The following is a 14,905-nucleotide window of genomic DNA, read 5'->3' as shown; positions in this document are numbered from 1 at the left end:
TCCCTCACCGGTGCATTGGATTTCTGAGACATACACCCCACCCTCACCCCCTTCAATCTAGATTTGAAAGACAATGCTCTTCTAGCAAATTGATGAGGACAGGGCTCTGCTATGCCTTCCCAGGCGTTGATTGGTATTAAGCCAATGGTACTTGTAGGTAGGCATACGGCGGCTTTGCATTTTGGATTTTGTGTGACCCCTCCTTTCTCCATGGAGCAGTAAGATTGTCATTGTCGTTGGTGGGCCGACTGATGGTGGTGGTTAAAGACTCCTTGGGATGTTTATTTTTTATTTTTTATTTTTTATTTATAAAGAAGCCGCAACAAATCAGCAGTGGTTGAATTGGCATGGTTTTCTCTAACACGCAAGGGAATTATGGAAGATCATTTTAAAGCTGAGCATTGGAGACTAAGCTGAGGCTATAGAATGGTAGTAGTGAAAATGGGGGTTTACAAAGCATGCATAGCCACCCACCCCGGTTCGGCTTAAAGGTGGTTTAAGCCTCAAAAGCCCTTTTGGAGGGCGAACATCCAAATGTGCCGTTAACTGTGGATGCTTGCGATGTAAACAGCTTAGAGAATGCAGTTGAGTTATCCTGGCTGGGTCGGTGGGCATCTTACAGCCATTAGTACCTTAGAAGGGCTTCTTACAGCCATAGGTACCTTAGAAGTTTGTTCGTGTACATTTTTAGCGGAAGTGTGCCTTTGTCAAGAGCTAGCCATGCAACGATGTCAGCTATACATTTGAAACGTCAGCTATACATGTGAAATGACTAGATAGAAATCATGCAATGTTAGTCCAGATATCACATTGTCACGCCCCGACATTTGGGTACCCGAATAGGATATTCAAGACCCGAATCTCAGGTTCGTGAGTTTTAATATATTAATTATTTATTGCAATTTACATGATTCAATCAATTTTAATAAATATTCAACGTCGTCTAAAAAAAAAATACTGCTGAAATGTTTATTAAATTCAACTCTCTTGATAGGTTTTCTTTTGTTTTTTGTTTTTTGTTTTATTCTACGTCGAAATTTGAAATTTAAACTAAACCTAATTTTTTTTAAAATTACAACTAATAGTTGAGGCCTGCCTGTACTAGTACTAGTATTCCAGATTTGCACATGTGCATTTTTATAGTAGAGTGAGCATAACAACCTAGTAAGGTCATTTCTTATCCAAAATTTATCATGTTTAGATTATATCAAAATTTTCTAAACAATGGAGGAAAATAGAATGCAGATAATAATAGAATGTGAATTTAAGCAACAGAATTGTAAAACTGTGATGCAAGTGATACTTTTCATGAATTCTCATAAACAATATATATCATTTCTTACAACATCGTACTTAAGTGGATGACCATGTTACATTAACACCCATGCACTGGTATCTCATGGTGATAGACTCATTTATACATTAGCTGGTCAGATTACTACTCCATTTGTACCTCTGTCGTATGTCCGCGCACACAATTATACTCATACGCTGTACACAAAGGATATTCCAAAGGATCTAGTGGGTTATAAGGTCTTTCATCCAAGGGACACAATCGCCCCACTTGCTATCTTTAGGGTCTTACATCCAAGGGACACAATCACCCTATTTGCTTACGTTACATCCAACATATTAAAATTAATGTTTAATGAATGTTAGAGATGCATGTAAGATAAATCCTTGTTTCGCAATCGAAAATATCAACAATATAAAATTTTTTAAATTTCTAATTACTAATTCTAGATATAATTTTGTTGAAACTTTAATAATTAAAACATTTGAATAAATATTATTTTTACTATTATTAAATTTAGAAATTATTGATTAAATAATGTATAAGAAATATAATTAAGTCAGAATTTTTACTTAAATAATATTCAATATTAGCATAAAAATATTTATATTTTCATTCATTAAATTCTAAAATTTAAATTTTATTTTAATTATCACATACATTTAACACACACACACACACACACACACAGTTCTGATATTAAATTAAAATTTAATAAATTTATATAAAGTGTTTTTTACAATTTAAGGATTTTTTTATATTTTTTTTATTATTTTATTCACTAAATTGTAAAATTTAAATTTTATTTTAATTATCATATAAACTTAACAAATATATATATATATTTATATTGTTCTGATATTAAATTAAAATTTAATAAATTTATACAAATAAAGTATTTTTACAATTTAAGAATTTATTTATTATTTTTATTCACTAAATTTAAAATTTAAAATTTTATTTTAATTACCACATAACTTATTTTTATATTGTTCTGATAATAAGTTAAAATTTAATAAATTATATAAATAAAGTATTTTTTACAATTTAAGAATTAATTTATATTTAAATTTAACTTCACATTTAAATCAATCAAATTATAATCTAATTTATTAAATGAATTCCAAAGCCGATAAATTTGATTATTTTAATAGCAAAATTTATTTAAATATTAATTTCTAAAAGTTTAAAAATAAAATTAATTTTTTTTATCAAATTATACTTTCGATAATTTATTAACTAATCTAAGTAAGATACACACACACACAAATATATATATATATATATATATATATAGAAATTTAAAATCAAGTTAAGATTTTAGAATAAAATAACATAACAATTAATTGAAAATGTTAAACTTCAAGTTAAGATCAACTACCTTAAAAAAAATCTGATGATCCGGCCTTGCTCCAATCTCTCTCTCTCTTGATATACAAAGTTCTCTCTCTCTCTTTGATTCGATTGTTTCTTTATTTATTTATTTATTTATTTTAATTTTTAAAAGAGGTGAGTAATGGAATGAAAGAGTGGGGATTATGGTACAATTTCGATTTGGTGGGAGGGTTTGGTACCCATTTCCATACGAAAAAGAAGAAATGATGGAGAGAGTGGGTTAGTCGGCGGTGACGTGCGGAAGATAATTCATTCTCTTTTTTAAAAAAAAAAATTAAATTTTTAGATATGGTGAGTCTCACTAACGATGATATAAATCTACTCTGTCCATCATCTTTGCCTGGTCATGAGATGATATAAGGCAAAAAATGAGGCAATCTAAAACTCAGGTGGGCCACACACAAGTGGACGGCGGGGTTGGTTCCCACAAAAAAAATGGGTTGTTACATTAAGAAAGACACTAGAACCCACTGGATCATTTAGAGATGATACGGCGTAAGAGTATAATTATGTGTGCAGACATACATCAGAGGTACAACTGAAGCAGTAATCTGACCAGCTAATGTATAAATGAGTCTATCACCATGAGTTTTCTTTTTACACCCAGATCCATAGCTCAACTAGTAGACTGAGTGGAGATACCTCGTTTCAACACTTGAGGTCTTGGTATCGATCCCTAGTGGGGGTGGCTAACATGGAGTGTGTGAACTGACACGGGTGTGTACTAACGCGCTAACCTAAAAAAAAAAAGAAAGAGTCTATCATCATAAGGTATTAGTGTATGAGCGTTAATGCAACGTGACCATCCATTTGGGTACGGTGTTGTAAGAAATAATATATATTCTTTATAAGAATTCGTGAAAAGTATCACATGCATCACAGTTTTACAATTCTGTTACTTAAATTCATATTATTTTATTATCTGTATTCTATTTTCTTCCATTGTTTGTAAAAATTTGATATAATCTGAACATATTAAAATTTAGATAAGAAATGACCTATTGGGCTGTTATGCTCACCCCACTATAAAAATGCACAGGTGCAAAGCTGAAATAATACAAGCGGGCAGACCTCTACTATTAGTTGTAATTTTCTAGAAAATGAGGTTTAATTTCAATTTCAATTCAGTTTTGTTATTTAAGTTTAGTTTAAATTTTAAATTTCGATGTAAAAAAAAATAAAAAAAATCAAGAAAGTTGAATTTAATAAACATTTCAGCAGTATTTTCTTTTTAGATGACGTTGAATATTAATTAAATATGATTGAATCATGCATATTATAATAAATAATCAATATATTAAAACTCAGAACTTGAGATTTGGATCTCGAATACTCTATTTAAGTACCCGAATATCAGGGCGTGACACGCATTGATTGGCTGATCTCATGTGTGCCCAGTTTATGGAAATTAACAAGTCAAATTTCATCTCAATCGTTTGTTCTTTATAAATTATTAGTTTTATGCCCACCGATTCAATGGTTGGGACGGACAGGAGTTTGCATTCGTTTTAATTTTGCAATGGATCTTCTTGCAAAGTGGAAGGTTTAATGTCCGAAGGTTTCAGATTGAGGTACGTGTCATGCGATGTGATCCCACTGAGTACGTATCCTGCTCGTTTTAGAATGCTCTAGAAAGAATTCCATAATACTCATCCAGAGTCAAGCGCCAAGAATATATTCTCTCGTTCGAAATCGGATTGCGTACTGAGTTACTCAGTACGCTCTTATCGTACTGTGTAAACTCAGTTGGGCCCACCACGAATGCATGTGGTTTATCCACACCGTCCATTCGTTTTTACAGATCATTTTATCAGTCCAACCCAAAATTGATGCATATACAAAGCTGCGCCATAGCACTGGAAAAAGTGGAAGTATTGATTTCAACCGTTGAAAATTTTCTAAGGCCTCCAGTGATATTTATTTGTCATCCAACCTGTTCATAAGATCAGAAAGACATGGATGAAGGGAAAACACAAATATCAGCTTGATCTAAAACCTCTGCTGTCCTCAAGAATTTTTCAACGGTAGATGTTCAATTCACAGAGTTTCCGGTGGTGTGGTCCATTTGAGATTTGGATATTCTCCAATTTTGGGTAAAGCCCTAAAATTATGTGTTAAAAGAGATGGACGGAGTGGATATAATGCATGAATGACACTGGGGCCCACAGAGTTTACTCAGTACGCTTACCGTACTGAGTTACTCAGTACGCAATCCGTCCCCTCTCGTTCCACACAACCCAAACGTGTCCAACATGCATGAAGTATGTGCTGCCTTATTTTCAACCTAGAACCCGGTACGCTGTCTGATCCAAACTTTTCCAAAATTCGGTGGGGCCTTATTTTACACTTTGCGATGGCCTATGTGGGCTACCAGAGTGTCTGGATCAGCCTAATTTGGTATGGCACAGCTGATGGACGGTGTATCTCATGAGTATAAAGTCAGCCCCATGCCGCTACACTTGCAGTTTCATTAAAAGAGATGAAAATGGTTGAAGGGTGACCGTCCGTAACATGCACACAGCAATTGTTTAAGGAACATTCATTTGTTGAGCTTGGACAGTAGACTTGTTATCCTTTTAGCAATCTATTTGAGTGTACCAACTACAGAGGCAGTGGAAATTTTTATACCATGCTCCCTCTTAGGATACAAGGGTTTGGACTGAGGTATGCATGTAGGCATGCACATTAGTGTTGATAGCCATGCCTAGTAAACCTATCAAATGACTCCCATACATGATCTCAATCACGTCTATGATTAGCCGTTTAACAGGCTGGTCCTGTACTCTGCTGACCCACCACAAATAAATATTACATACTACAAATCAAAACCATAATTGTCCATGGCATATATTCAAATCCACCCCCAAAATGGTCAGGATCATTTCTACTGAAAATGAACCATGGCCTTCCATGGCAGAGCCTACCTCCTGAAGCAAGTCTTACTACTACTCACATGGTCCAGGTACCCAAGAAATTTCCAGTTCCAAATATGATGATTTCTGCAAAAAGTTGACCCGATATAGCCAGGGCAGGCATTGATGATGATGCATTGATGGCTTTCACCGAAAAGTGTTATTCCACTTAATACGTGGCGGATTTCTCTACACTATAAAATCATCATCATCATCTAAGAAATTTCCCAACTAATTGGGGTTGGCACTTCTCTACATTAGAGAATATGATATACAAAACCAATACCGATCAAATAATGCCTATTACAACCTCATGAGTTTGGTGTACTAATATACAATGCCCAACTGCATTGAGGGTGCATATATATCTGTCACTAACCCACATGGGTGAATAGCGATGGGACCAGATCCACTACTGACCATGCAAGGCCTGCGTACTGAAGGAACCTTATGCCGGTATCAACATCGTACGGTTCCTGTGAGAAGATCTTCTGAAGATAACCCAAAGGTGGCCTACTGTCGCACTTGTTTTTACCACTGACGGACCCTTTCAGTGATGGAATGTAGCATGACGACCTTATTGGGATGCCCATAGTGTTGCATACTACAGGAAGTGTCCATTTTGCTAAGGCTTTGCTGCAAAATTTCACAAGGAGTATTGTGGGGATGCCAATGAGTATCCTTCCCATGAAGACAGGAAAAATTAGCTGTGGGGTAAATATGTGAGGTACATCTTCATGATGAAATTGAAGGTATGTTTGCTGGACTCCACTAACCTGCACAGGCAGCAGCACCATATGAGACTAGCAGGTCAAATACCAACAGTAAGAAACTGCTCTTCTAACTAACGGATCAAGTACATTACAGTAGAGCCACATATATGATATTTATCTTCATGTGATATATAATGATCGGTCATTTCAATTTTGAGGAAAGCTATTCCTGAAGCCCATTTCCACACAAACACATGTTACATGCGTGTGGGAACCAGCATGTTTAGGCCCCTAAAGTGAGTGTGTTCCTTGGCTCAGAAGATGCTGCTGGTCCATTTATCAGGTGTGCCCTATATATACAGAGATGGACAGAAAAATGATAACCAATGGTCTTATATTCAACATGCCGTAGTGTAACTGATGAATGGACCTGCCTCATTTTTGGGATTGTAAACATGTACTTGGGAGACCACCAACTTCTGGGTTTCTGCAGTGCTGATGCTTGGAGACTTGGACACTCCCAGATACAACATGACACTTCAAAAACTACACAAACAAAAGAGTCCTAGTGGTGCAATTGAAAAATGCCACTTGTTAGATAGAGGGGTTTCCAAAGAGTCTCTCAAAAACATAGTTCCTTTTTCATCTTTCTTGATTATTTTTGTTGCATGAATTTCTTTTGTCAAGCCAAAGATCTCTCTCCTAGCCCTCAAGCTTGCCTCCATTCTTTAGCTGTTGAAAACAACTCATAAGGACTTCTCTCCAGACTTCAATACATTTTTCATTATTTGTATCATGAATCATACAACAAAATGGGTCATTGCAAAGCCTGGGTGAAGGGCAGTGAGGGAAACTTCATTTTCCTAGCTTGTGTGCAGCACAACAATGGAGTTCACTTAATCAATACACTCCTCTTCCTCGCCCTACTGTCACACACACACACACACACACACACACACACACACACACACTCATGTTTCTCTGTAGGCCAATTCATTTTTCTATCATTTTTGGAGTTGAACATGTAACTGACAGGCTTTAGCATTAATGATATCAATTCATGTAAGCTATGGGCGGTGGGAGATGTTGGAATTATGGAGGTTTATTTAGATTTCATTTTACTGTAAATAAAGTTAACGGTTAGCTAGATGATTCCTCAGTGTCGCCTTTTATGTTATTCCTCGAGAAACTAATGAAATGGCTGTTGCTCTTCCAAAAGAAGGGTTTTATTCCTAGCCACTATTTTGATGAACTCTGTATTTTCCATTTTCATTTAATTAGGCTTTTTTCACTTATTAAAGGAAATAATTCATCAGGATTTGCATAGACTGAATGTGACAACCAGACAAGCAAATGAGGAGCAAAATCCAAGCTGCGTTGTCATATTGAGAGAGGTACCAAGGCAGTGGCTTTTGGTTTTGGGTGAAGCAATGCAGATGGTGACAATTACTCAATTATGAAAAGTTAAAGGTAGGGAGAGATGGCAAAGGTTGCAAATTACAAGGCGGCAAGGCATGATCATGAAATAGAAATTGCATCATATATTCCTCTTGGTGATAAATGGATTGAAAAATTGCCAAGGAATACAATCCTTGGTCGAGAATCTTCTATGGTAGAAGTTGGAGCCCTAGATGAGCTATATTACCATGTCAACCAGGTATGTGAATATAAACATTTGTTGGACATGAAATTTAAAAATTTTTCTTTTTTCTTTTTTGAGTGGAATATTGTTAGACATGCACACTACAACATGGCATACCAAATTTGGAAAGGTACCTTTTGTTTTAAGTATAATTCACAAGGTGTCATTTTTTAGCACATTAAGAGTCTATTTCAAATAATCATCATCATCTAAGCTTTATCTCAAATAATTGGGGTCAGCTACATGAATCCCGTTCCGCCATTCCATTCTATCAAGGGCCAAACCTTCAATTAGACCATAGATCACCGAGTCTTTTCTTATGACCTCCATCCATGTCCTTTTGGGTCCTCCCCTTGCCCTTTTAGAGCCTTCAACTTGTACCAACTCACTCTAACTGGCATCTTCGTCTGGTCTCCGTTGAACATGACTAAACTATCTAAGTCTACTTTTCCTCGTCTAAGTACCTATTGGTGCTATGCTTAAGTTTCCTTAAATGCATCCATTTCTAATTCCATCCTTGTCTTGCCACTAGGCCATCTCAACATCCTCATTTCAGCTACACTCGTACTATGAAAACAGTGTTCCTTAATTGGCCAACACTTTTTCCTATAAACCATGGTTGGCCTTATAGCTATCCTATAAAATTTCCCTTTTAGTTTCAGTGGTACACAACCATCACATAAAACTCTAGAAGTACATCTCCATTTCTTACACCTAGCTTGAATTCTATGGGGCAACATTCATCTCAATATATCCACTCTCATGACCCAATGTATCGAAAGTGGTCATTTTGGAAAACATCTTTTTTATTTTATTTTATTTTAATGATGACAAGGTGTCCCCGCCCTACTATGAAAACGGTGTTCCTTAATTGGCCAACACTTTTTCCTATAAACCATGGTTGGCCTTATAGCTATCCTATAAATTTCCCTTTCAGTTTGAGTGGTACGCAACCATCACATAAAACTCTAGAAGTACATCTCCATTTCTTACACCTAGCTTGAATTCTATGGGCGACATTCATCTCAATATATCCACTCTCATGACCCAATGTATCGAAAGTGGTCATTTTAGGAAACATCTTTTTTTTTTTATAAAAATGACGACAGGGTGTCCCCGCCCCATTTTGAGGCAAGACTATTCCCTACGGATGCACGCAATCACCAGCAAACCCTGTGCATCTAGTAATCCCGGGGAGGGGAATAGAACTTGCGTTTGTGGGAGCACACCCACAATGCTTCCCATTTTACCAAACCCCATGTGGGTATTTCGGGAAACTTCTTGGTCAACAATCTTAACTAAATTCTCATTCTCACTCTTACTGTTACTAAAATTGCACTCCATAGCTCTGTTTTAGTCCGGGCTAAAATTTCAAATACTTCAGATTCTAAAGCATCCCTCCATAAACCTAGTTTTGTGTTAACGCCTTCCCTTATCTTGTCAATCAAAACTATGTCATCTGCAAACAACATACGCCATGGGATCTCTTCTTGCCAATGCCTCGTTAATTCATCCATAATCAATGAGAAAAGGTATGGGATCTCTTCCTACTTTGAATGACATCAAATATGTAGCACCAATCACCAAAGTATATTCATGCATATGGGGTTATTTGGATTAAATAATACCCTATGATGATAAATTAATCAACTTCATCTGCATATCAAGAGGAGTGATACTTGTAATTTAACGGGTAAAATTGCTAGAAATCTACATGAGAAGTGCACTGAAAATTGTTGGCATGGGCAGATATTTTTGTTTGGATTACCAAGCTTGAACATTTGAAAGGGCATAGGAATCTCATTTTTAAAAAGAAAAATAAAAATAAAATCACAGGTCTTTCCAAGCACCAAGTTGAGCATCACCCTTTCAATTAAATAAAAAGGTCTTGAAATTGTAAAATAAAATATGTAGATCCATTGGAATTCTTTTCTTTAACTTTCTAGATGAATTCCACTAGGACTTTCTTCTTGAAAGAATATTTAGAGCATGAAATTAGCAAAAAAGTTTTACTCATGATGGTCAAAATCGTATGATTTAGGATTTGAATTGCATCGTATATTTATATGATGCAAATTGTAGCCCCGACTTTTTGTTTGTTTTTTTTTTACCCTTCAACACACGCACGCTCACACAAAAATCAAGATATATCTTTTTTGCCAGTCAATGGAATCGAATGCCACTTTTTCCAATGTGATTCTACATTCAAGAAAGGTACAAAAGAACATAATTATTAAAAGAATCTTGTGTGTTTTCCAGGCTAAACTTCTTTAAAGACACAAAACAAAGGAAAGAAACAAGACTCCCTTATTACTACACAATACGTATAGAGTATATAGGTTCTCAATTGATAATATCATGATGATATGTATTACTTTTCCTGGTGCATATTGAAGACAAATGGATGATTGATGAGATTTTATATATTTTTTCTGATTTATTTAATAATTTCTGATTTTTAAAGAAATATCTTACGATTTACGATACAATTTGCAATTCAATACGATTCGACCCCCTATTACAATTTGTGATAAGATAGCCATTCTGCCTTTTAATTGATAATTAATTATGATAGAGGATGTAGAAGAAGGCACATCCGAAAGTTGAGAACGATGAGTCACAGCAATGACAGTTGATATCCAATCAATGTAACCAGTCTCAAAACACCAACTGTTGAATCAGCCTCTTCATCTTACTCATTGCAGGCATGGTACAAAGAAGTCCTAAGAGGCTAGCATTAATTCTATCAGCAAGTCCCCATGGGTATTGATTACCTTCCATCCAGTGACATTTAAGGAGTCTCCAACCACAGATACTAGGCTAGAGAAGGAACCACAAACAGATTGATTTCTTGTGAATGTCTCGACTTCCTTTGGATTTTTTGAGGCCTAAAGCAATCTCTAATCACCCCTTTTTCTTTAAACATCTTCTAACATCTGAAACTAGTCTTTCTGAAGAAGATGGTGGGGACTATTGAGCTTTGTGAGAAGTGGCATATGGAACTGTTGCAACTTCCTCCTGCTGTAAATGCAACTGTACTGAAGTCTTGCACTCTCATTGCCAGTCCCATACCCAGATAAAGGATGATTGTGTCATAGAGGAATGGCAGAATAAGATTCATGCAGCAAATTCCAATTAGTTGGGATATGGCTTAAATGATGGCGGCGGTGGCGGCCGTGATGGTGATGATGATGGTGTTCAATCAACCCATGTTTTCACTAATGAGGGAACCCCCACCAGGCCAGGGTAATGAGCTATCAGAGTCGTGATTTAGAGCTCCTCGATGGGGCAATCTCCATCCCTCCACTCATTCATTGATGCTGTCTTCACCTACCCCACCATCCCTTTCCAACATCTAAGCACGCCTCTCCTTTAATACAATAGAACTTGCAGATCCACAGCCATGGAATGATAAGGCTTTTCATTTCCTCTTTAACTTTTCCTATGAAATTCTATTATTTCCCCTAGATGCCCCATACAAAACCAAAGGGTGGAGTCTCCAAAAAGTCCCACCTTCTACATAAGATTTGCTTGACTGAACTGCCAATTAAATTCTTGCATCAACCATACACAAACAAATCAAGGATGACGCTTCACACAACTTGCGAACAATGAGAACTTAAATGGATGGCATCTCTTTCATAGAACTATGTAGCATGGGCCTATTTGAGAAGTGGAAGCCTTTGTGATGAAGGTGGTCAGCACTCAGCTGGATTAATTTCCCACCAAGAGAGCGTAGAACAGAAAGGTCCTCCCAGAATCTAAAGTTACCACTGCACCGTCCTAAAAATAAGGTCCTTGCTAAGATTACTCCCACTGATAGCATGCCACAATTGCTGATCCTCTATAATTCTAGCATCTGCCCTAGAATCCCATCCCCCTCTTGCAGGCTTGCAGTCCATAATTACGTAGTTAGTTAGTTCAAATTGTCTCATTCCTTGTCCAATCTTTCTTTTCTTTTCTTTCTTTTTTATTTTTTATTTTTTCTTTTTGGACCAATTATTCCCACTCTATTTTTTCTTCTCTCTTTTTTTTTTTTCCATTGATTACTCTCACTCCTCCCTAGTTGGACGATCCCTCTAACCAGGTGGAATCATGCTCCCGCTCCCGCTCCTGCTTCCTAGCTATTTATAGTTGCTACAATTTTGATTCCTGCCCCTTGGATCTATTGTATGCTTCACACTCTGTGCAACAATACTCTGATGTTATTAGATTTGCAAAGGCTTCCCATAAAACCAAATGAAATTTCATGTCTTTCCTCTTCAGGTGCTCCTAGTGGGTCAAAATACCCTCCAGTAAGGAGGAGATGTCACTTTGACACTACAAGCGTCCTTTCAGACCTTTCAAACATGGGATACCACAACTTTAGATGACTTGCTGATACGAAGAGGAGCCCCCAATAAAACACCAAGAGAGTTACGTTCATGCAACCTAACAAACACACAATTTCGTCGAGGCAATCATCCTATACTCGCTCATCCATAACCAAATGAACATGCAACCTATTCCTTTATGAGATGGACGCCTAAACCTCGAAGCCAGCAATTAATTCAGTTCGGTACTGTCTACAAGGGACTGCTCAATTGGTCTTCTATGAGAAGAAAAATAAATAGAGAAAGAAAGAAATGCTAAACATCCTTTGATATGGAAATAAGAGTGAGAATTTAGTGCTTACTATACCCAAGGCAACACCATTGAAGGCCGTGTGGAACTCATAGCTCGGCGTTGGATGTTCGGGTGTTGGGTAGGCAAAGAGCAATAAGAAAGCTAGAATGGCCCAGAAAGACGTAACTGCAAAACAAATAAAGCGCCCGGGTAAACAGCATTAACTAAAGAAGAAAGTCAGAAATTAACAGACAATTCTCACAACAACAACAACAAAAACAACAAATTGGAATTTTCAATGTACATACCATTCTGTCCAGAGATGATAAAACTGTCGACATATTCATGAACTGACAACCAAAATGTGAGGATCACAAGCCCCATAACAATTCCACCAATGATATCAATCAAGCTGTGCATGCCAAGGTAAATTCTTCCTAACAAGCAGACCAAAAATCTCTTAACAGAACAGAAAGCAAGAATAAAAGAATCCAAAAAACATTCTAACAGGAAAATCCACATATGAAGCACCACACAGATTACAAACTCACCCAAGCCAATGAACCCTACAAGAACACAAACTACAGTGATCCCAATCAAGATTGCAGCTCCGCCAGTTTCACGATTGTATGACAGAACGTAGTGCAAGAGATACCTGCAACACCATCAATCCACAGAAGAGAATTACGCTACTACGTGATAACACTCCATACTCATCAAGATATGCAAGGAAAAGATAAGAATCAAGCAAAACAGCTGCGCCTAGTAGATACCCGGAAAGGCAAACTGTGTTAAGAGTATGAGAAGACGGGAACCCATATTCCATTGCATTTTCTTTCTCATCTTCAGTAGCTGTTACCCTCCTAACAGGTGGAGATTTGGGTCTAGGAGCTGATACCAAATCCTACAACACCAACAAAAAGAGAAAGCAAAATAAATAAACGGAACAGAAATTCATTAAGCACCATTAAACATTGATAAAATAAAAACAAAATAAAAAAGACAGATGGCAGGAAATGCGAATACCTTTACCGAATTCCCTAAATAATCACAGAAAGCCATCAACAAAGTCATCTGTCTCGCTAATTTGGAATGCCCACTCTACAATATTGCAAGAAACAAGCAACACATCATTCAAACATCAACCATTAACCCCAAAACACAAAGCCCACATAAGCAATGATATGACTCTTGACCCAAGGATTCAGTGTGAACAATTGGGGCCCATAATTTGTGGTGATCCACATTGTTCATCCCATGGGCCCCACCATGAATGGACCATGTGCCCAAAGGGATAAGACGATCCCAACCCTTCAATCCGCAGCCTGCAAATACACAATTAAGAACATAATATAGAAATGGGAAAGAGATAGGATCAATTGGATCTTCTGAAACAGGATATTTCTTGCCTGTGTGATGGGCCCATTGGATTACAATCTGGATCAATTGTTGACAGGCCCCATTTACACGGTGCCATTGGCCCAGGATCATACAATTCCTTCATGAGCATTTATATTCAAAATCAAACAAGCTTGAGAGAGAGAGAGAAAGAATTGAAACATACCCAAAAAAGCACAGGTAGAAATGCGGTATAGAAAGGCACGGATACAACGCATGAGAAGGCGGAGAAGAAAGCGTCTAAGAAACTATGCTGGAAAGACTGCAAAAAAAAGAAAAGAAAAGGAAAGGTGAGGCTATGATCATCTTCTTCATGTTTATGTGGGAAATTAGGAGAAAAGGAGAAGTGGGTATTGCTGACCTGGATATGGAGGATGAAGGGAGTGCTTTTGTGGACATGGTGGGTGATGAACGGTTGGATAAGGGATCTGAGCTTCTGGGTCAGGTTGAAGTATGAGGAGATGATAACCCATGAAAGGATGGATGAGAACGAGAGGACTTGCCACAGTGAGAAGCCTTTTTCCATCTTCACAAAAATTTCAATGTATTCAGAGAAAGAAAATCAAAAAATGTCTGGCTTTCGCTTTGGAATCTCTCTCTCTCTCTCTCTCTCTCCGTCTCAATTTTGAGATTTGGGTTTTGGAAGGAATTTTCAGCCAGAAGTGAAAGAGAGACGAGCCAGACTCGTATTCCGTAGTGACCCTCCATTACCGAACTCGGTACTGGTCGAAGCTCCGTGGGAACCTCCGTGATGTATGTGTTTTATCCACGCCGTCCAAGCAATTTTCCAGCTCATTTTAGAGCATCATCCCAAAAAATACGGCATATCCAAATCTCAAGTGGACCACACCACAGGAAATAGTATTGAAAATTTCCTATGGACCACAGAAGTTCTGAAAGTTGATTTGTATATTTTCCCTTCATTTATTAGGATCTATGTAACATT

The 14,905-nt window shown here is 37.0% G+C and overlaps 1 protein-coding gene across 1 annotated transcript; it reads right to left on the bottom strand.

The window, feature by feature from the left end:
- Positions 1–5,698: 5,698 nt before the first annotated feature.
- Positions 5,699–14,623, bottom strand: LOC131222671 (lipid phosphate phosphatase delta). Its single transcript, XM_058217829.1, has 8 exons — positions 14,321–14,623; positions 14,126–14,221; positions 13,588–13,662; positions 13,335–13,465; positions 13,113–13,216; positions 12,870–12,998; positions 12,632–12,747; positions 5,699–6,377 (listed from the first exon to the last, which is right to left on the bottom strand). The coding sequence occupies exons 1-8, from the start codon at positions 14,483–14,485 to the stop codon at positions 5,976–5,978; spliced, it is 1,218 nt and encodes a 405-aa protein (XP_058073812.1). The 5' UTR covers positions 14,486–14,623; the 3' UTR covers positions 5,699–5,975.
- Between the last annotated feature and the right edge of the window lie 282 nt (positions 14,624–14,905).

This window comes from Magnolia sinica, chromosome 13 (assembly GCF_029962835.1).
Source record: "Magnolia sinica isolate HGM2019 chromosome 13, MsV1, whole genome shotgun sequence".
Taxonomy (NCBI): domain Eukaryota; kingdom Viridiplantae; phylum Streptophyta; class Magnoliopsida; order Magnoliales; family Magnoliaceae; genus Magnolia; species Magnolia sinica.
This window is presented reverse-complemented; position numbering and strand designations above follow the sequence as displayed.

Coding starts and splice junctions, on each gene's coding strand:
- LOC131222671 (XM_058217829.1), bottom strand. CDS start 14,485: ATGGAAAAAGGCTTCTCACTGTGGCAAGTCCTCTCGTTCTCATCCATC. Junction 14,222..14,320: donor CCTTCATCCTCCATATCCAG/GTCAGCAATACC, acceptor TTTTTTTTGCAG/TCTTTCCAGCATAGTTTCTT. Junction 13,466..13,587: donor ATTTAGGGAATTCGGTAAAG/GTATTCGCATTT, acceptor TTGGTGTTGTAG/GATTTGGTATCAGCTCCTAG.